General features: G+C 33.9%; 1 protein-coding gene across 1 annotated transcript in view; it reads left to right on the top strand.

Annotated features, from left to right (window-relative positions):
• The window catches only part of LOC124370021, a 146,451-nt gene that overhangs the window by 65,870 nt on the left and 55,738 nt on the right, over nt 1-24,843 (top strand). Inside the window, exon 3 of the mRNA XM_046828301.1 lies at nt 21,277-21,498. Within this exon, the coding sequence (XP_046684257.1) occupies nt 21,277-21,498 (222 nt within the window). The remainder of the gene's footprint in view (nt 1-21,276; nt 21,499-24,843) is intronic.

Here is a 24,843-nt window from a genome sequence, read left to right as displayed (position 1 = left end):
TACAATGTATATCTGTTCCACTGGTTCTCGGATGATTAGCTAGTTGTGTTGCGGTATTATGAGCGGCAAGCTTGAAATTGCCACACTGCAGAAGTGAACTCATTGTTAACCGCCATGAAACTAACAACCGGTTGGGTTAATTGCATCCATCAGTCCACAAACACCAGGCCCCTCGTAGAAACGTGGTTAATAACGTGGTAATAGTGGTAACACACTAACCGTGTTGTATCATATACTGTTATAATAAAACGTTGGATTAAAATACGTGTTTCCATTATACTAATTTTCATATAGATATTGATTACGCTTGGGACAAACTAAAGGTATGAAAATTCTTTATATAAAGAGAACAAGGGAATGATGAATTGCAGGTCGCTTCCGGTTTTCAGTCATCTATATAAAAAGCTATGTATTTTTTCAAAACTAGTTAGCAAAACGTTAAAATAGTAGATCGAAGATAGGGAGTGGCGAAAAATGTGTCACACTTCTCGAACACATTTCAAATATTTTTGTGGAGGGAGGGGGTCTAGGTTGTATACACAGATTGGTATAAATATTCATTTCGTTTATTGAAATATACAATCTTCCTCATATGTAAAAAAAAAATATAACGTTACACACTATGCTCTTGACGTATGTGTTGTGAAATCACTTGGGTTCATTTTCGCCGGTGTGGACTTCTAGTTGTTTACTAGTCAGGTATTATGCAGCAAGTATTGATGTAAGCATGCTATAATTTACCAAAAGTTGAAAGGTAACAATGTCGAGTTAAACTAATGTTAGAGGAAGGACTTTCATGATAGATGGACAGTAAACGAACTCAAATACACCATCATTATCTGAACGATCAATGCAAACAATACAAATAATTGCAGTTTAAAGACAATATTTTACTACGATTTCTCTATTATGCAATGCTCTGAAATAATAATACTTTTATGGCCATCATTCACCCTGTTTGCGTTCGTTTTAACATTCACCACCAACCCATTACTTAGAGTACTTTAATAATGAAAGTGCAATAATACACGGAGGGCAATGTAATACTTGGTTTAATTTACAGTTTAATAGTAACGCATTATATTCTGAATTTTATATCGCAATAAATGTAATCACTGTGTATTCATTTTAAACTGTCTTTATGTATTGTCGTAAATATTAATTTTTTGTTGTTTTGTAAAAATAATCCGATCCCATTTTAAGCCTTATTCTGTCCGTCCTCATGAGCCACTGGCCTATGCGAGGATCTTATCAAACAGATAAGGGGGAGAGTCGATACAGTACAAGGTCGATGGTACTGATAAAAGTGCAAAGGTCACAGACAGGATTTGAACCTGCGCTATCTTTAACTCAGACCCAAAGTCCAACATCTCGGATATTGCTCGGTCATCAGCACTCCCAAACTAGTATCCCTACTAGTGTTTTGTTTGTTGGTTGATTATTCAAGTTTAAGAGGGACTTATTACAAGTTATTAAGCAATCCAAAATTCCTCTCCCCAGAAACTCCACTCCAAAACTTTTAAATAACAGCCCAGGCTTTGAGACAATTCGTTTAAATGCTCTTTTATTTTGCGAACACAGAACAAAATTCGTTTCATTCGTTTTCTTGCTACGATCAGAAATATAATTGCTATCAGTATAAAATGTAATTTATACCTTATTTATTTTGTTGTTACTATACGGTCATTTTTTACTGTTTTGCAATAACTCATTTTAGTGCCGCTATATGTCCAATTAATGTTTTCCTTATGCAAAATACTAGATTCTTTACTTTAAAAAAATTTTGACATTTTTATGTTTTAAGATGAGGCTAATTATCTTTTAAAACTTAATCTGCCCATCCTCGTACTCAATGGGTAATAAACATTTTATTTTAAAGCCCTTTGGAGCTTACAAAATTTAAATATCATAAGAGGAAGTCGAAGGAATCACTCTGACGTAAACATAAAACATCGATTTTATCATATTAAGAAATGGTTTATAATAAATATAACATTTAGGCGTCCTCTCAAAATAAACCAGACTCAACAAATATATTTTCCATGACCCTTTATTACAAATTATTCAAGTGCATTTTAATTGGGTTTATTAAAAATATTGTTTTTGCATAATGGACCAATTTTCCTGCCTTTATTAGGCCTATATTTAAAACCAAAGGCTGCTACCTGCAGCGAACGGTTATGACGGAATTACTAGGACCATAATTTGTTAATTTTATATTGGGGGCAGGAGGCTAATAAATATCCAACAAACGAAATAAGTATATTCAAAACGTACTAAAAAAACGTATACGAAGGTAGCAAGTGGAAAGTAAAAATATTAACATCATATATAATTTAAAGAATATTATATATGCCTACATAATGCAATTAAATTGGTTCCATTCACGTTTATTCAATCTTCATTCAAGATTTATTATTTAGTTTTGAACTTTTGATTGAACTGAAATTCTGAGAGAGTGTCATGACTTAAATATATACGTTATGGAAAATATTACAAACAAAACATCTAAATTACTTTTCTACTTGTAAAAGTGTAGGCTAGTATTAATGTTGTAATAATATTGTATGTTATGAAGGCTTAGCCTTCATTGAAATCAAAATACTTTAACGTTCATAATTTCATTTGATCACAACGAATCCTAAATAACAGATTAGTTAATAATAGTACCGCACAGTATTTTGCCTGTGTATTAAAAAATCTCCTCTTTTAAGTAACTAAATACATCGACGAGAACTTTGTGACATACGTTTTATCAACAATTAAAATGTTTTGAACGGATATATCATTTTGTTTTGGTGAAACGTAGGAACTTCAACGCAAATCAGATTTCATATAATATTTTCACGCGTCTAAGCACTTCTAGTTTGAGTGAAATATATTTCCGTCACCAATTTTGAATTTGCCTTGTTGCCACGATCAAGAAAACTTTCCAAAGAGTGTATATGCATGGCCATTCTAATTTACTCTGGTCTTTGCATTTTTTTGTTCCATTGTTGGTTTTGCCTGGTTTACCGATCAATTAAATATATATTTACATAAATAGGACAGAGAAGCCTACTTCTGTGAAATTCAAAAAAATACACAAGGACAATCTTTAATAATCAGCCAAAAACAAAGAGTATGAACATCTCTAGCAATCTGCTTAAAAACAATCCCTGTTGGATTGTTCTCTAGGGTTTTCTAGTTTGCTTAAGTTTTAAATAAAAATGCAATTTATAATAAAGCAATGCGTTCCAACTGATTAAACAGAATTTCCAATATGTACATAACAATAACAATAGCTGGTAGCCGATGAGAAAAAGATCTGCTGATGAAGTTAATTTAAGCAGAATTCAGGTCTCGTAGCTGGTAAAATCTGTGTATGTACCCGCTGCGAGTAGAGAGTCAGTGTTGTTAGCAAAGGTGGTTTTGCTAAAGAAAGCTTGTAGCCATCGTGTGTTTTATTCTTATTGTAAGCAAAGAGACTTACTACTGTAGTGGTATCTACAAACAAAAGCGTGTACCTAAACGAAGTCTACCATGAACCATAAATACCAAATGAACCTTGTGGGTAGAGAAACAGTACTGGCAAAGTCTGTTTATTCAAATGATAGCAGGCTTGTAGTCGGCGAAATTCATGTGCATGTTCACATTTGGAGCTGGGAGACTTAGTGCTGCTTGTGGATGCAGTTTGTGCAAACAATAGATTATATTCAGTGAAATCTGTGACGTTCACTCTGATGTAAGATAGACGTGCAGATGGTTTTGCAGTCTGTGTTTGTTTCTGAATTTTTGGAATTCTCTATGCGCTTCTTCTGGGAGGTGAAACAGAACGTCATGAAGTCAAAATAACGTCTTGTTAAATGATCCCAGAATAGATTTATTGGCACATTTAAAATGTAATAAAACTTTTATAGGTAATTCTAAACAATATATGGGTCAACCTCGATTTTTCTCACATTACAATATAATGTTCCAATAGTCAATTAGAAAAGGAAATGACTAGAATTTCTTGCCGGAAAGCAGTTATAGGGAGCAGGCAACCGCCAGACGGTCATATATTGCTTAGAGTTACCTATTAGTGATCAGGGGCACTGACGTGATCTGGGCTTCAAATTTGGAACTACTCGAGTTAATTTTTTTTTCTAAAAGAGCAAGCAGCGCGAAGCGCTGCGCAGCGGGCAGGCATCGTGCGTGTTCCTTTTTTTTATTAAAAATTTATGATAAATTGTTATTACATATTACAATATAATGTAGGTAATGTATGTAAAACAATTTTAAACACATAATTACATGCTGGAAAGCAAAGTAAACCAATATAATCCGCCCAATACAAAATCTCCGTAAAAAATCTGGTAAAGGAATCTGTGTCATTCCTTTGGCCTGAATCAATTCAGTATAGACGAAGATCACGCACGATGCTTGCACGCTTCGCGCTGCTTGCTCTTTTAGAAAAAAATTAACTCGAGTAGATCCAAATTTGAAGCCCATATCACGTCAGTGCCCCTGATCACTAATAGGTAATTCTCGCGGTTGCCTGCTCCCTATAACTGCTTTCCAGCAAGAAATTCTAGTCATTTCCTTTTCTAATTGGCTATTGGAACATTATATTGTAATATGAGTTGCCTGCTCCCTATAACTGCTTTCCGGCAAGAAATTTTAGTAATTTCCTTTTCTAATTGACTATTGGAACATTATATTGTAATATGAGAAAAATCGAGGTTGACCCATATATTGCTTAGAATTACCCTTTTATATTCAACTTATATTGCAACAATGACAACGCTCACATAAAGCTAATTTCAACACTTGCAAAAAAACTGTAACAAAACGTTAAATTTAGAAAATATCAAACATATGATCCAGTATAGATCAAGAGCTGCTACAATTGTATTTAATTTGTACGATTTTTATAGATTGCAGTTGAATGGTTTATTATTTATGGTATTTTTTATTTTATATATATAATAAAATGTATAAAGATTTCGAAATACAATACTTTATAAAAAGACTATAATTTTGTTTTTTAGTAAATAAAAATCTTTATTTTAAAATATGTTCTGCTAACAATATCACTTCCACTACACCTCGACGTTAGGACAACATCAGAATTGAAAATTCTAACGAAAATACAATTCAGTCAGCTGTTTTTTGGACGGAATTACAAAATATTTTGTACTAAAAAATTTATTTAAATAAAGTGTGAACTGCTATGTTGTGGCTTTGAAATACACCATGACTTACTATAAAACCGTAACCAAGAATAAAAATGAGAGGTAGAAGTTTTATCACACCTTTATCTAGAAGAGAACTGCCAAATTAATTTATAAAAGCATGGATCTTTAGGTTACATGTCTTGTATTTTGTATCTATTTACACAAGTCTAGTTTGATCGGTATTAAGATCGGTATGTCGTTCTGTACAGATTCTCCCTTATTTTGCTTGCCAGGTTTTCCTCTCACATCAAGTTTCATGACTCTGCAGAATGGATAAAGTAGGGCTAGAGAGGAGAACAAGCTGTTCAACGCCAGCTACGAAGCCTCGTTAACAGTTATTTTAAAACGATGAAGATCGTTTGGGTTACGTGTTTCTGCGATGTCTCCACAAGACAATAGGTAGAAGTAGAAGGTAGTTTCATGCCAGATGTTTTTGTCTTCTAAGTTTCAAATAAACTTTTGTATTGTCATATTCATCGCCGTGAGAGACATTTACGTATAGATAATCGGCATGTATAGTTCTGCAGTAAATCTTGGGTCCGTAAAATATATGTTACGTGATTTTCAACCCTAATAATACACACGGTTCTTTCGCGACATTTGTTCACGACCACTACTCGTTTTAGACGTTTTTATATATTTATTTATCAATTGTACAACGATTTTTCTACAATATACAACAAACAATAAACATATTAAATACAACAAGAATAATGTGAAACACAATTAGCTCAAGAGGCAGACATTGCAACAATTAAAAAAGTCTAGTCCAAATGAGGGAGGAGTCTTCATTCACATGCGATTCAAAAACTGGAGAACCCTCCTCTTAAAAGTGATGACACTCATTTCTTCAAAGAAGTCCGATTTAGGAGACATTAAGAGTCGAGGTGGAGGAGTAAAGTAGTCATAGTTTCTATCATATTGCCTGCGACCAAAGAAGTTTCTAGAGCGAGTTCCAATAGAGATGCGGAAATCGATCCGACTGAGGAGATGAGAAGAGTCAATAAAATTGTTAAGAAACTTGAAATCGATCCGACTGAGGAGGTGAGGAGAGTCAATAAAATGGTTAAGAAACTTGAACAGAAATGTGGCGTCCTGAAAGTCGTCTTCTAATGTATAAGGACATGAGTCCAAGATGATTAGCAAGGTCTTCAAATGGAACTTCAAGATAGGGGAAACCAATTCTCATTTCAACAAGACGCAAAAACCTTTTTTGTGTCCTCTCCAAAATATGTTCACAATTGTGAGGAGACCAGACCACACAAGAGTGATCAAGAATTTGCCCAATTGGGTATACTTACAATATTTTATTGTTTTTAATTGCTCATCAGTGATGATTGAATGGTTTTAAGCTGTATGGCTGTGGCAATTAATTAATACATCAAAATTGTTTAAATCAATAGAGGATTTTTACGTTATTTAATGTTAAATTTGAATAAACTCAAAATTCTAAAATATAAGAAAAGTATCTAAAAGCTAGTGAAATTCATATTATATAGACTTTGAAATAAGAATATTCCTAAATTTCTCTGCAAAAATAATGGGAATATGAAACTAAGTATGAGACAAATTTTAGCATAATAATCTTCAGAGGGTCGTCAAATACATATACGAATTTAAAGAAATTCATATAAATTATTAAACTAAACTAACAGTTCTAACAAAAATAAAAGAAAATTATTATTTATAGTGAAAGGCGCTGGATTGTGTTATTAATAGATAAATATTTACTTACTTCAACAATGCTTATTTTGTTGTATTAATAGCATTATATATATATAGTAAAAATAGCTTTAAAGTTAAGCAGCAACAATAAAGAGTCCTTATTTTCCTGTGTGGGTTTCTCAGCTGAATTATACTCCAAGTATGTAGTAGACTTTAATCTACTACATCTAATTACGTTTAATCAATGTGAGTTGGCGTACACCACAATAGGTAATATAACTCCCTTGTTGACAAACGCAGTTGCCTGATACGATCCAATCACTTACTTATTTCCCCTCCCTTATGAGGTTTCAATTTATTTGCAATTTTGTTTAAATCAGTCGATCAACTCATTTATTACCCTTACAAAACAGTACATTGTTTGACATCGCTTAAAATCTTAATATGTAAAGCAGGGGCGCACCCAGAATTTTGGTTTGGGGGGGGCTTCGGCTTCCCAAGTATAAAATGTACGCCTATAGTTTTCCATTACATGACCTTCAATGACCAGTAATATATAATTAGTTGGCCTATAACATATCGAAACTACAATAATGTAACATTTGGTACATCACTGTATTACATGATCATTAGATAATTGAGTAAGCTAAAACCAACTGTCTGTGGCCTGTTTCATAATCAACTACAAGTTAATCTTATTAGAGAAAAATTTAAGTTAATAGGCTACTATTACATTAAACCAGCTTTTAGCTCAATTAAAACCTTATTAAAATTACAAGTTAAAGCTTTATATTGATTTTTATTATGAAATGTCATCCTGGAATAAGTTGGACTGTCATTAATTAGTTTTAAGTTTTTCAAGGAAAGAAATAATACATTTAAATTACAAATGTAAATTTAATGATTACAAAATGAGATGTAAGTTAAAGTTAAAATATTTACAAGACAAAAATCTAGACGTCTGGTCGATTTTTTGAGAACAGAAAACTACCTCTGTATTGGTCACTTCTATTTTCACGGTGAATATTCAAAGCCGCCAGTCCACTCAGTCTGTTAGCACCCATGGTATTCCTTAGATAGGTCTTGAGTCTACGTAATGTTGAGAACGACCTTTCTGCTGTACTCGTAGTTACAGGGATAGTGCACAATATTTTCAACAATATGTGGATGTTAGGAAACATGTCCTTATCACACACAAGTTCAACAAATCAATTACATTTCTTGGTGTGTTGGTGTGGGTCTTAAAGCTGTTGTGCCACAACTCAAACTCGGCTTTGAGCAGGCTTTCGTTGTTCCCACCACTTTTCAATTATGTCATTTTTATAAAAACAACACAGCTGCAGATAATTAAGTTTTGAGGTTTCTTCCCTTTCCACGTGAATCCATCGGCTGTAGGCATCAGACACTCAAACCCCTTCAATATGTCTTTATGTTTCATGAATCGGGATTCCAAAGAACTTATCAAAGATTCAATCCAAGGATGAAAATAGATCGCCGGTAGTACACTTCAGGCGTATCTGCTGGTGTGTTGTTTCTATTTTGTTGTCTGCCAACTGTTCGGGGCATGGAGATTTTACATCCAAAGTTGTTGGCCATATGGGTAGCCTCTTCAAACAAGGAGTGAAACTCTTCATCCGCATTTGTTCTTATGGATTTTAGGCTTTCAAGTACAGTTTCAGCATGTGTGATTGCAGAAGATAGTTCCAAATCACTTCCTTGCAGCTTTTTGCTTAGGTTTACAGTGTAACCAAGGAGCTTGTCTGATGCCAAGAGAGAAATGATGAATTCGCCTTGACGTAAAGAGCTGAGTAAAATAAGAGTTCCAGAAGAAGAGTCTCTATCACTCCAGTTTTTTATTTCCTCCAACGCTACTTCAACTGGTTGAAGAAGCTCCTTCATGACAAAGACGGCATCATGCCTTTGCACCCATCTTGTTGGACAAAGTTGGTAGCAGTTTTTTCCTGTTGGTTTCAACATTTATCTCCGATGCAAATACACTGTTGTAAAACGGCTTGTCTTTTAGGAGTGTTGAAAAAATTATACACCCTCTCTACTATTCCGAAACAGTTTCTGATAGGTGCAACTTCAGAAGCGTTTGATAATGCCAGATTAAGGCTATGAGAAGCGCAATGCACAAATATTGCTGTGGGGTGAGCTTTCTTGGATACAGGCTTGGGTCCCATTAAACTTCCCACTCATGGCAGCCGCTCCATCGTACCCCTGGCCACGTAGGTTATTGACGTCAATGTTACTATCTTCAAGTCCTTTTATTACAGTTTTTTTGCCAACTCCCTACCGGTTGTGGAGGTTAGTGGCATGAACTTGAGAAATTGCTCACATATTTGGTAATTATTTGATGCATCAGAATCTACGTATCGTAGACACAACGAAAAACTGTTCAATTGTTGAAACATCGGACGTTTCATCTGCGAGAATACTAAAAAACTTAGCCTCTTTAACTTTAGTTGCTATTTTTTCAGTTATGATCTGGTTACAAGCATCAATTATTTGGTTTTGGAAGTTCCAACTTATGTACGTAGCATTTTTTCCACATGATTCAAAGTGTTTTTTTAAATCTTGAGATCCCCCGCTTCAATTCTGGCTCTAAGCAGTGCTCTAAAGTTACCCTCATTCTCGGCAGGTCTACGATTTATATCAAACTCGCCATAATCTCTATGGCCCCTAAGAGCAATATTTGCCTTCCACACAAAATAATAGTGTCTATTATCGGAAGGATTCTTTTCACGTTGTTTTGGGCTTGAAGGTCTTTCCCTTTATCAAGGGATTTGTCGATTGATTTGATTTCACTATCCATTACTCTTTTAAAGTTAGCTGCGCTTACACAAGAGTCCTTGTGGTACTGTGAGGCTGCATGCTTTTCAAATTTTTCTAAATGCTTTTTTCCAGTTAGAAAAACCTTCCTCAACAAGTTGGGCCAGTATGTTGAGCGTTACTCTTGCCTACTTCTTTTTTGGAAAAAAGCATACAATGAACACAGTATGCAGAGTCTTCAATTCCAGAATAAGACAGCCAAGTATATTTATTTAGCCATGAAAACAAAAATTTTCGTTGTTGAGTCCCGTACGTTCTGTAAGGAAAGTTAAAACTACTTTGAGGGGACCCATCTGTCATTCAACACTTTTAACTTTTCACTGTCTGTCAATTTTTTTGTTTTAAACAAAGCAATGTCTAAGTTATTTTTGACTTACATCGGACTGCAGAGTTCTTACGTTAGCTCCCGAGACATCCTCCAACACAAACTCAGGCTGTTCAGCACATGTAGGCAGCTCCTTACTTGCCGAAATATTTTTGTGGCATTTCAACGGTTTTAAAATAGTTTTGTATACTAGCTTTTCTTTTATATCACCCATAACTTACTAGACTACTGTCCAACCAATTTGTCAGACCTAGGACCACAAACACAGCTTGAACTTGACAGCCAGACAACCCATAAACACACACACTATACTGCAATTCGATAAAACTACGACTGTCAACTGGACAAAAGACAAATTCACTGCCGGGGCGGGCACGGGCGCGTCTGGTGAGAGTTTGTGGAAACTAGAGCTGGTCGCCCATGGCAACGGCACGTAGTCATCGCCATAGAGCAGGATGGAATGGAGGGAGCTAACACAGCAGCGCAGGCAGTTATACTGTGAATACATACGTCTAAATATTTGTTTCACAACTCTTGATTTCTATGATTTAATCTGTGTTACTTTAATAAATAGGTTTAACGTTACCATTCATTATAGTTTATAAAAGTACGATAAAACATATATGATGATACATAACGAATGATTAAGTCACATACAGTATTTATTAGTCGGATATATCAGGTCCTTGGGGGGCTTAAGCCCCCAAAGCCCCCCCCTGGGTGCGCCACTGATGTAAAGGTTCTTTGTGTAAAGTTTGTGTTTGACAATGGACATATTGTGAAGGAAACAGGATTTCCCCCGAACATTTGCCTTCGTTCAATGATGAAAAAAATCAGTAACACTGCGTTTCGAGATCTGCAATCTGATATCTTCGTCAGGTGAATAACCACAACTACAACATAGGTTAAATTAAGAAATCGTACCAGAGCGTTGTGACGCGCAAAAGGCAGGAATCACAACCACCATGTTGTGTGTCAACTCCATGTAGACTCTAAAACATGCACTTAATAAAACAAAACACTAATAATAACTGAGCTACAGAATACAGGTCACAAAAGGTCTGCACTCACCGACCTACCACATAGAACTGACCAGAGGCCAATAGTAAATGGCGATCGTCACGCCAGAAACAATAAGGCAGCTAATACTGGAGGAAACGGAAGTGGGCCTTTTTCATTATTAGTTCATTCTAGATGAACTTAAGTTCGGGTTGCAGATCTAGAAGCGTAGTGTTACTGGTTTTTATGTATCACTGACGGTGGCAAATGTCCGGAAAAATCTTCTTTTCTTCGTGTAAAAGTTCTTGTAAATCAAATTGTAGGCGTTAGCGAGTTAAAAGTTCAAGCAATCTTCATTCAAGTCTTAATTTAACATAACTATGCCTATTTGTCATACGCATTCAGATATTCCTATGTAAGTGCGTTGTTAAGTATTTTTATTCAAATGATAACTAGCTTTTACCAGCAAAATCTGTGTGCGCGGGCACTGTAGGAGCAAAGACACGTAGTGCTGTTTGTAAAGGCAATTTATGCAAACAATAGCTTGTAAATAGTTAATCAACAATAGTTTAACACGTTTATATGTATTTTTATGTAACAGGTTATACCCCTTTTACGCGATACTAAATAATTATTAGCAGTGGCATGCTAAGTTATTTGAGTGATTAGAGAGTAGGGCTAGCCAATTTTTGCAACAATGGGTCGACAATTTTAAAGCATGGAATCTATATTTCTTCTTATGCACAAATTATGTCAAATAAATAGTGTTCCAAGGCCTTAAGACTTAAATGCACCAACTAAAGAGTGGTCTTTTTGTTTAATGATTCATTCCGTCCGAAGCTTTAAACAAAGAGAAGAGTAGTGCACACCCTAAAATTAAATTAGGAGTCATTCAATTTCCAAACACTCAATTGTGGTTGGAGCTCGTCTTTCAAGTAGATGTGGCAACTCGCTTTAGAGCTGAATGCGGTATCTCATCAATGTGAACAAAACGACAGACTTCCAATGGGTTGACATTGTTGTTTCTGTGCTGGCACATTTAACGTTGACAAATGCCCTTAATCGCGTCAACTTATCAAATCATTCATCGTCGTTAATAAACCTTAAACAAAGAGCACAAAAGGTTGTTATCACAGACAACAGAAAGTCAAAATAATTTACGTTCAATCAACAATCTTCTACATCAACTTAGTCATTTTGACAGTATTTTATGCGAGATAGCTACGATACAGTTGACATAGTAAAGTATGCAGAACACAACAAAACTGAACCCACGACTAATATCGACCATGAAACTAAAACCATGGTTGAACCAAAACGCTCTAGGGAACGAAACTGCTTCAGCAATGCTTTAATCAATATCCATCGATATGCACTTTTCTTCTATAATACTCAATATTTTTGTATGAAACTCCTGACTCATTTACTTTTACTGTAGTATTGCACCCTGGAATAGTATATTTTATATCTTAAATTTTTATTATGTTACCCCCTTTATGCTGCTATATAGAAACTGCGCCCTTGCCCTATAAAGAACACGTTACCCCCTCTTCAAATACGCAGAAATAAGAACTAAGAAAAAACACACAAATGAGTAATGTCCAGTACAAAATGACAAATATCTGTAAATAGCGTGGCAGTGACAGAAATAAGGGTGGGAACAGTAAATTCCATTAGTCCAATCTTCAACATAACTTCGTAACATTTTTACCAATTTATTTTAGTGAGTTCTGTTCCACGTTGTACATGTTTTATCTTTCTATCTAAATTATAATAGGATCCTAAAAGAGGATTACATAGTTGCACTGGTTGGTTACCAGGTTAGTGAAGTAGTAAAGTAAAAAATGACGACGTCTTATGCCATTGTAATTAATAAATACTGTTCAATTTTTTATATTTTGGTTATATTTCTTTCAACATGCAAGAAAATGTAAGAAAGGGCAATGCGAATATTTGAGGAAATGAATGAATTATACACACATTACTAACCCAATTCCAATCTCACGATGGGATGTGTGAGCGAATTACCCAACTCCACGCAGCCTCTGCAGCTCTGCTGGCCCTCTTGTTCAATCTGCCTCCGATCACATTGTTGCTTTGGTAAATTCTGATCGCAATTTCCCTAGGCTCTTTAGGTATGAAGTGCTAACATATTAAGAATGATTCCCGAAATGATCTAGTTGTAATTCTCCTAGGCTACTGAGATATGAAGTGCTAACGTGAAGTATTCGCGAAATGATCCAGTTGTAATTTCCATAGGCACCTGAGATTTGAATTGCTAACTTATTAAGAATGACTCCCGAAATGATCTAGTTGTAATTCTCCTAGGCTACTGAGATATGAAGTGCTAACGTGAAATATTCGCGAAATGATCCAGTTGTAATTTCCATAGGCACCTGAGATTTGAAGCGCTAATGTATTAAGAAAGACTCGCGAAATGATCTTGTATGATTTAAAGATGACCCATCAAAAAGTATTGCTCTAGTAATGCCATGATTATCATTTAAACAAGTGTTGCAAAAATAGTTGCTTAATTGTTATTAGCTTAAAATGTACTGCAACATGAAGTATGCTTAATACACAAATTTACGTGGGGTTAATACAATGTTATAAATTATATAAACCAAATTATGTCCAGTCTGAAAAATCCTGTATTCTGAGACAGAGAGTATTATTTACACCAAATCCTGAGGGCTTAAACGATCAAGTAAAGTTTTGTTGCCAAAGAGACTTTATAATCTCTTCTTCCCATATTGTACTTTCTTCCTTCCTTCTCATAATGATAGAAGATATTGTCCTCAGTAGAATGTCACTTTAAATTAATCTGGTTAAAAATTAGAGCGCAACATTGTACCAAAGAACGCTTACCTGGTTCTGATTGACTATCACAAGTCTTACACTATTACTACTATTATATACTACTTACCGTCTTAACTATTTACTAAATTTTGATAACTTAGAATTTTAAGTGTTATTGGTCATGATAAGTCGTTTGATGATTTAGAATAACACAGTTCTATAAGCAGAGATGACACAATAACTCAGTGAGATAATAATAATGCAATGAGTAATACATACTTACTGAACTGAACTTTCTCTTTGAAAATGTGTTGAGTACATCCCATTGATACATAATTATTCCAATTGTTCAACCTCAAATCTCATCCTTAAGTCCTTAACTTGTTGAATGTGAATGAATATATCAACCCTGAGATCCATCACTCATCCTTAGGTCGACAACCCTGAATAATCAAATCCACATTTCTATAATTATTTCTATATCTTACCCAGTTGATGATTCGGCTCCATCTAAATTAATTTAGTACATGTCAATTCGCAAATTTGTGCATTATTATACAATTCACCTCTTCTGAGAACAAAAAGAACAGGACTGTCTTGCTAGTTACGTGTAACATTCTTTGACCAGTAAGTCAACTACACATTTCAGAAAGTACTATATAAAGTTTAATGTAACATTCTGCTGTATAAAATTTATATCAGGACACAATATTACTGTACCACATTAATATACGTTTAAAATAACTAAATACGGTACAATAAACAGTTAATTCAGTTAATTTTGTCACTCAAACATAAAATATACGTGGAAATATAAATACATGGCGTGGAATAGTTCATAGGATAGACCTAGGGATAAAGGTTCCTGTCAATTGAGCAAGAGTTTTATTTTTTTAAGGGTATACAATTCTTGTAATGAATACAATTAATATTAGAAGAGTTGTATTTCAGTTATAGATGCTACATTTATTAATATATCATTTCATTAAATAAATACATATTTTGCCATAACTGTATATTGGTAAAGTGTCAAGTATAAAGCTGTTATTTTTAAATTACAATTAATTACAAATTACGATATGAGTTTTACTATGAGAACCAGTACAATTAAATGCAGGGAGTTAGTAACCTCAGGTAGAAACTACCAATTCCTGAATCTCAGTTCACCCACGTGGCTAAAATAACGTACAAACTACTATACTTTTGAAATAAATTATGTTTGGGTGAAAGATGAATAACATACTTTTTAATATTTAAATAAAGGAATCTTGGTGGCAGCTAATATGTGAGCATCTCTCGACTAAAATGTTGCCGACAAAACAAGATCACAAATTTTAATTTAGCTCTGAGCATTTGAGTCAATTTTTGTTTCTATAAAATGTTGGCGTAATTGTTGCCGGTAACGTTAGGTGTAAACGCGTCTCAGAAGTTGACGAATAGTAATAGAACAATTTTTTTAAACTCGATTACTACATAGATTTACTGATGAGTTCCTCAGTACCGAAAAAATAGCAACTCTCCACCAGATGCAGCAACAGCGGTAAGATAGGCCATAAGATAGGTCGACAATATTTAGTTCTGTAATAAATAATTAGTTCTAACGTGATATATTGTTTAACATAATGAACCATTAATAAAGCCTTCTATATTTAAACATCACTATATGTCCATTGAGGTTATAAACATTTACTGAACAATTCACTGAAACAATTGGGCTACTGTATTTTGACCTAGTCTTGAAGTGTGTGGTTTACATTTTAAAAGACCCGAAAAGATTGTATCATATTTTAAAGTTGGTTTATATTAACAAGAAGACGAAACAGAAGTATTTTAATAAACAACAAAATTAAATTAAAGTCTAGTTATGAAATGTTTCATACATTGTACTTACTATACGCACGAAAGTGAACGCTACAAGCGCGTGCTAGTCACTCCGCCCATATACTGACAATATATACACCGGAGCTGGCTATTGCTAGTGGGCTGAGCAAGGGCCTGATCAATCAGGATCAGTGAATTTGTATCGATAATTTATAGAATGTTACCCGATTAAATCCATAATCATGAGGAGAGATAATTGTCCAGATCAGTCTTTTTGCTCTTTTTATTTCTTAAAATAAAACCTGGAAATTATTTTTATTAATAGGATACTATTGGTACTAAACTTAAAACCTGGAAACTAGAAATGGATTAAATGTTCTTTTACTTTTTACATATAACAAGTCTTGAGGTATTCAACAAAAATATATTTTTTATGTTTCCTCTGTAATGTGCTAAAGTTAAGCATTCATATTCCCTTATGTTGGGTTTTACCGTTTATTGTATTAGTTATGCAACAGTTGAATGTCTTTATTGTCTTAGTTTTTATTGTGTGTTCACAAATTATTTGACAAAGAAAAAATTGAATTAACAATTAATTTAACTGAAGTTTTGTAGTTTCAGCCTCTGCATATTCGTAATTGGTGGACTCTTTTAAGAGTTTAGAACAGTAATACATTTAAAGCGTATAAAGTATTGTTCTAACGTAACAGAAACACATATTTCATGTACTAAATAGGATTGAATTCTTAAAGAAGGGGAGTGCAGGATAAAAGTGTTTTTTTTTAATTGATTGCAAAATTTCGTTCAAATCTTGTAGTAATTCATAATACTAAATTCGATTATGATAAATCATGATACTTAAGGAGCGTAATGTAATCACTTCTTAGGAACGTTTTTTTAATTATCAATAATAAAATACATTTCAGTGTTTAGATATAAAAGATTTAAAATGAGAGAGTCAAAACATATAGTCATGTACTGATGGTCATTAATTTATAATTTTATTTCAACTCAATAACTTAATTCTGTATTAGGAAGTGTAAATTGGCTGTGACATTGAAATAACTATTCTCGAATTATTGTTATTGCAACTGATTACAAATTTCCTTATCTTCGTCAGACATTTTCTGTCTAACAGCTTTCCCAGTTGCTACGGAGGCCGAAGTTTTTTCTTGCGAGATTAATTAGCGTGCGGTTTACGTCTAAAACACCCCAAAAATGTTGTGTCCTATGTTTTAAGTTGGTTTATATTAACACGAAGACGAAACAAAGGTATTTCAATAAACAACAAAATTAAATGAAGTTATGAAATGTCTTATAAATTGTTCGATTGGCGCGAAATTTATTACAACCGCGTGCCAGCCGCTCCGCCCAACACGACAACGTTCTGTCGCTAGGCGAGGTGGCTGCCGTTGACTACAGACGGCGAGTAGGTGGTGCGGCGGACAGATCGCGCGGCACTCATGACCACTGAAAATTTTGCGAGAGTTAACGCCAAAACTGGTAAGAAATCTTTTATTTTTTAGAGTATCATAATAAAACAGTGTATACTATCGAAAACCTCAGATCTTTCTGAAAAATAAAATACCTATTAAACCTTGAAAATATTACGGAATATAAATTATATTACTGCAGACATTAACCTCAAAGACGCGAACATTTGTACGTGTTGTATACTGACAATATATACACCGGAGCTGGCTATTCCTACTGGGCTGAGCAAGGGCCTGATCAATCAGGATCAGTAAGTTTGTATCGATAATCAGTAATATATTCCAATAATAAAATATATGATCATGTTGAGAGATCATTGTCCAATTCAGTCTTTTTGATCTTTTTATTTCTTAAAATAAAACCTGGAAATTATTTTTATTAATAGGATACTTGGTACTGAACTCAATTATTTTATTGACTTGAATTAGGAGATTTATGTTGGCCCTAACAAACCCTACAATCTCTAAAGGGGGAAAATAATATATTTTTAAATTAAGAGTTTAGTTTTGTGTGTTGCTCTTTAAATACAGGAACGAGTAGGCAAACAGAACCATCTTAAAGAGAAAGGAGGAAAAGTACTTTTCAATGAACACATTTTTCCCTTCTCTTGCTTTTAGGTGCTACTATGTTTTCTTTTGGTTGGTATTTTCAAATTTTGTAGTCACAGCTCCTTAATACTTTTTTCCTGAAAACAGAAAAATGATGCTCACTTAATGAGGTACTGCACATTCAGAGTAGACCCATTGGGAAATTTAACCGAAGCAACTGGAACTGCAGGCAAGGGCATGAATTATTTATAGTTCGTACACTAATTATGACTATATATGCAGAATATACTTTTAGTCATATTTCATATACTTACTGCAGACAAATCATCATCATCATTATATCAATTATTGTAAACAATATAGATTCAGCTGTTTTTCAGCGGGTTTGTTTTGAAAATGTCTCAAATTACAACATTAATTCCTTCAATTTATCGTGGAATAATAAAACATTGTTTTAAATATATTTTCAAGGTCGTTGACTATGAGAGTAAAGCATAAAACATGGAAACTAGAAATGGATTAAATTTTGTTTTGCTTTTTTACATATCAAAAGTCATGAAAATTGTAAAAGTCTTTAGTTGTGTAACAGTGACACTGGAATAGAGCGATAGTGTTTATAAGTATTGACCATGTATCACACAGTTCACAAATTGTTTTGAAAAAGAAAAAAATTGACTTAAGAATTAATTGAATTGAAGTTTTGTAGTTTGAGCCTCCGGATATTTGTTTTTTTAACGTTAGAAGAGCAATACATTTAAAGTGTTGAAAGTATGGTTCAAAAATAACAGAAACATGTATTTTATATACCAAATAGAATGTAATTTATGAAAAAAGGGGAATGCAAAGGTAAAAGTTTTTATTTTAATTGGTTGCAAAATGTCGTTGAAATCCTGTAGCAATTCATAACACTAAATCCGATTATTATAAATAATGATACTTACGTAGCGTAACGTATTCATTTCTTAGGAACTTTTGGTTAATTACCAATAATAGAATACATTTAAGTATTTAGATATAAAAAATTTAAAATGAGATGGTTAAAACATATGGCTATGTACTGATGGCCATTAATTTATATATATATATATATTTTTTTTTTTTTTTCAACTCAATAACTTAATGCTGTATTAGGGAGTTTGAAGTGGCTGTGGCATTAAAATAACTTTTCTCCAATTATTGTTATTGCAACTGATTGCAAATTCCCTTATCTCCATCAGACATTTTCTATGTAACAGCATAATTTTCCCCGTCTGCTACGGAGGCAGACGTTTTTATGTTTCGAGTTTAATTAGCGTGACATAAACGAAATAATAAGTAAGTAATTTAGTTTATTCTGCCTCTCATATCACTTACATATCTAAGTATGGTGGGCGAGGGTGTGGGTAAACTGATAAATAAATTACACAGTAGTTTATTGAGTTTTGTGATAATTAACATTATGACTCGTTAAGATAGGCGTGGAGATTATATCCACCATCATTTTTAAATTATGAGATGAACATGAAATCAGTATCGTCTTAAGGCAATTTTTTGAGGAATATTGGCAGCAGTTGTATACTTTAAGACAATTGTGAATGCAACCTTATGGATATAAAAAAACAGCATGTAAAGTTTTGTCCTGTTGTTGGACCATTCGAACTACGTTTTGGTTACCTAACTGAACTTTTTATGCGTGTTTGAAACAAAACTGTAATTTTAAATGACTATCGCTACGCAATTTACGCAAGATCTCGTAAATTATCATTGCCAGTTATTATAATTTACTAAATTTGTAGTCAGTCATGTTGGGATCAACATGTGTGAATTTAGATACAACTTTAATATTGTACATAATTTAATTTTGTTTTTTACAGGAAGTAATTAAATTTTGAAATACTATTGATTTGAAACAGTTATTGAATTTTAATGAATATTTTATATTATGTTCTTAAATAGTACGGAGTAAAGACTTTGTGTCCGAACCTGCGTGAACCCTTGAAAGGATATAAATTATAAATGATAATATAATAATTGTTAAACTTTGTAACTGTTTTAAATTTAATTTAAATATAGTTCCAGAGCATCGTCTAAAGTTATGTGTCTAATTTCTATAACTTTTAGTTTCAAGACTTTTTTTATTTGAAGATAAAAAGTAAGAAGTTGTAGTTAGCTCATACCTTTAAGTGTTTTAGTATCTGTTGGACGTTTAACCCAACAATAAATAATTAGTTCTCATGAATTACTTATTCTAAATTTATAAATATGTTTTAGACGATTTGGGAAAAAATACGTTTGTATCTAAACAACAAAGCGTTCAAACATATTATTTTTATTTTAACAGTGTTGTGCTTATTACTTCATTACAAAGAATAATGACATTATAAAAATTTCCAGAAAATATTATTTTATTTTTGTACATTGATGTGAAGATTTGTTAGTCTTAATTTGAAAATTGATGTATTTGAACTTTGATCAGTTATTTGGAACACGCATAGTATTTATTTTGTGAATAATATGTAAATATATCTAATATACATGTTCTGATATATATATATATATATATATATATAATAATTTACATTATATATATATATATAATGTAAATATATATTATACCTGAATCATTGCAAAAATGTAGTAATCATTGCTATAGTCATATTTAATTTGAATAAATTGAAATTGAATCACTAATGTTCTATGTTGATGATAGCTCACTTCAAAAAAAGTGCTGAAAATGGCTTGTGTTATAGGACTATTAGTCAAGATCTTCCTTAGCTAAATTAAATTATAGATCAATTTCCTAAATTCTAGCTCAATTGGACTGGTACCGTCAAATTTCATTCTATTGTAATGCGGAATATAATAATTTAGATTTTATTTATTGTATATATTCATAACACTAAATTAATAAAAACTTTGAACCACGATTCAATGAACTGTCATGTAATTAAGAATACAATACTTCATGGTATATGTGTTTTATTTCATTGTTGTCATTGAGGTTACGAATCGTACCTCCGCCCCATTTCATTCGAAGCTTTCGTTCACTTTTGGTTGGATTGTGTTTTTTCTGTGTAATGCTCCAAATCCTAACAGTAGTTTTAGCTGTGTAGTTTGAAATAACAAACTGTAAATACTCGGTTCGCTTTGGTGTGTAGTCTCAACACAAATTTTGTGAATTAATGTTTTTATTTCAAGCGTTTGCAGGTCTTTTTGAATTCTCTAGGACTATCGATTCATTACGGGACTATACAACAACATTTTATGACTAGGACCTACTGTATCATATACATCCATGAGGTATCAGAAAAAACACGGGATATACATCCATTAACTCTAAGGATGGGTGAGTATTCTTGTGTGTTAACCACCACTTTGATTATTTATTTAATATTTCCATCTTACATTATGCCTGTGAAGGAGAGTGGATTTGGGTTGGAACGATTGCTGTGAATAGTTGGTGTAGCATCTGGCCGGTGACAGTGTGGCAGCGGAGATTGTACTGTACTGTGGTGTGGCAGTGGCAGGGGTGGGTGTGTACGTATACTGTACTGAGGTGTGGCAGGACTGTACACTCTACTGAGATGTTGAGAGTGAGTGCTGTGGTGGTTTACAGATTCTTGGCAGCCAACCGAAGAGTCGCACGGAAAGGCGGCTCAATGCCTGTCCGGCAATTGCGAGTTCTTTCTCTCGTGCTGGATGACATCAGGACTGATACAGGGCTCTTGCGGTGGGTTCCTGTACGCTTGTTGCCACAGGAACACCGCCAAAACCGGCGAGCATCTTGACTCTGCCTCTCCCCTGCCTGCCAGTTACGGGCCGGTCATCAACGATCCCAGTAAGTGACTCTTGACTTGAACTTGTCAGTAGAGGCTACCGTAACGTGGTTCTGACACGGCTTTACATACCCCTCCTCCCCTCGCCGCACCACCCTCCACTCCCTCCGCCAGCCACCCTCTCAAACTCCCACCCAGCGTACTTAAAAAACTCTTAAACAGCATTATACCGCTGATTATTTGAATCTGAACACTCAGTAGACGTGCAATATAATTTAATTCTATCCTTATATATTCTATTGCTCATGGAATGAAAAAAATTAATATCAAATTTCCTGTAAATAAAATAGTAATAAAAACAGTGCTTTCGAACAGTATATGTCTCTTAAATACCACCAAGATACATGATCTTATACGTGGAAATTATTGTCCGTCCTGTCCTTTTCCTTTTGTAACTTTCACGATAATCACCTTCACAACTAATTGACATCAGTGTTTTTAAATCAATTCTATATATTCTAATCGTGTCACCACATGAGTTTCCCCTTTCACCGACCCCTAACCAGTGAAGCTAGTGTCAGAACGGTTTGTTGTGACATTACGGACGACTGTGGTGATTTTGTCTAAGCCTGACTTGTAGACTCTCTCTGGTACTTGGCTGCCTACTCGTACTCACACTTACTCTTACACTTTCCTTTCCGACTTACAAGAGTGCCACGTTAAAGGTAGGTGAGTACGTGTTAAACCATACTAAACAAATTGTCCTAATACGGTATCGCACTCAAAACGTTATGTTTGCAAAAGCAGCACGGATTAGGATCAACTAGCAGAGTAGCGGTGCCTTTAATAGGGAAGAATATATTATCGTGAATTGCTGATCGAACAGATTCAGTCCACTTGTTCGCTTTTTACAAGTACTGTGTATCTAGTACATTTATTGCTTCATGCAAAGGTAAATTATGCATAGAGCAGAGTATTTAGGATTGTAGATGAGTCGTAGAGCTCCTTATCTCGATCCTGTCAGCCAATGGGCGGTCCGGGTTAGTCAAGTGCGCACTGCTCATGCGTAGTGGCATGCCCCTCCCACAGCTCCGTAAATTTAAAATTTAACGACCAGTGTTGAGTGTATCGATCTGTGAAGAATGGTTATGATATCGTTTTAAAACATGTGTCCCTGCTAAAACGATCGCTTGCGTACAATCACTAATTTAACAAACTTGCTATGAATACTTACCTTACTCGGGTACATCATAAGCATACAAGCAGGTAGATTTGGGTTCAGTATTTCGGCAAAAGTTTTATATTTTTACGGTGTTCACATAATACATGCTTACATAAAACTTCACACATGCGTAAGTGCAATATAGACCTAAATTATCTGTGGTAGGAAGGATATATATATATACTCAGCCAAAACCGTCCAGGAAATCGTCCAGCGTGTGTTAGTATACGGACCGAAATAAAATTGTTGCAATTTCTTTTTGTCGGTGTTGACGGATAAAAACACTGTTTACATACAAAACTAGCTTCAGTATCGTCAGCAAACATCTACCTAACTTCCATTTAGAGTTATTTATTGAGAAATTACCCAACTCTTACATCTAATAGACAATTTCATTCACGAACAAATTGTTGCTTCTATAAACTGCTCAATAACGTATATCGTGTACCATCACATGGTAAACCGCTGAATCTAACCAACACTGGAGACGAAAAAAGAAAAATAATATTCTAAATCTCATTATATGGTCATTAAAAATGTCAAAGCTTTCGAAACTGACGATCCGATGTAAATTTGCAAAATATGGACTATGAAATGGTTTGTTCACTTTATTAAATAGAGAGTTTCGTAAAGCTATCAGAGTACTGGTATATCCATATCGCAGAAAAGGAATGATTACAAACAATTTAAAGTGAAGTAAAGATTTCTTATTTTACCAGGCGAAGTTAAGGCTAAGAAGTCTTACTATCTCTAACAGTCGACCAGGGGACCAACGGTTTAAATGTGACTTCCGAACCACTACCAACGGCCGGAGAGGTGGGCTGCTTGCAAAGACAGGATCGCTCAGCGGTCACCCATCCAAGCAGCAGCCACTCTTGACGTTGCTTAATCTTGCGATAACCGTTAAACAGAAATACACAATTTACTAATTTTTTATGCCTCTAACCCTTCAAGATTTGTTTTACATCACCGTACCGGGAAATGGAAGTTACTAAAAATCCCCTTAACAATTCAAGTATAAAATTACCATTTTGTTACATATTTTCCTTTCTAATTGTTTACTGTATTATAATAGTTTACATGTTTAATATTAATCTGCCTCAATTTCAACCTCTAGAATATTTTTTAAGTAGTGTAAAAGACATTATTTGTGTTAAATCTTCTTCAACTTGTCACGCAAACAAAAAGTGTATATTCCAATTACTTGATGCAAAACCCAAAATTTTCTTGAAAATTTATTTTCAACTCGAGCTCATTAACTGATTGTAGTTTGTTTGTATAAAAACTTGAAAAACTAACATAACTAATTGAGTATTTATTACAATGATAAAACTTTAATATTGAACAAATTTCAAACTTGGGAAGTTCTATTGATTTATTTTAAAATACGTTGCATAATTTTGACTGCTAAACCACTTACTGACTGACAAAGTGACCATGTAGAAGCATGAAATACTTATAATAACTTTCTTTCCTGAATAGCTAACGAAACTGCATGACTTAATTTTGGACATACATTCTAATAAAACTATATCCGTTCATAAGCATGAGAAAACTTAGATCTTTATGGAATACTGTATGATATTATTATCTGCAAAGTTTTATTTGTTGTGACTTTTGTACTTATATTCCAACATGAGGAAATATCACATTGGTAAACATTAGGTACACCACCGTATTAACGATCATGAATTATACTTACTGTACTATCTATCGTTTACTTTGCCTTAATGGACTTGCGGATATGGAGAGTGCAAGCAAGAAGACCTTTAGAAGTCAACATTTCTCTGCAGAAAGTCTTTGAGGCAATCAGAGATGGTTTGTTTGTGGAGGAAGTAAATTTTTTCAATGTCGTAACAACTATCCTCCTTAAGCTGCTTGTTAAGTTCCCACGCATATCGTGGGAATGGATAATTGACAGATAAAAAGAGGAATGACTGCGCTTTCCTTAAAAGAGGAAGATTAAATAAATCTGACGATACACTTTTTCACGATGATGTAAGTGGTAAGTAATGTAATGGAACCTCGAAGGTAAATAAATGAATTTATAGGTACAATTAATATGGTAGTAACAATAAATAAATGTAAACAAAATTCACAGGTGCTACAATATAATTAAAAATATACTGTAGTTGTCGAAAATCGTTATATTCCCAAAAAGACTGTTGCAGACTTGGAACTGCCC

Source organism: Homalodisca vitripennis, chromosome X (genome assembly GCF_021130785.1).
Source record: "Homalodisca vitripennis isolate AUS2020 chromosome X, UT_GWSS_2.1, whole genome shotgun sequence".
Taxonomy (NCBI): Eukaryota; Metazoa; Arthropoda; class Insecta; order Hemiptera; family Cicadellidae; genus Homalodisca; species Homalodisca vitripennis.
This window is presented reverse-complemented; position numbering and strand designations above follow the sequence as displayed.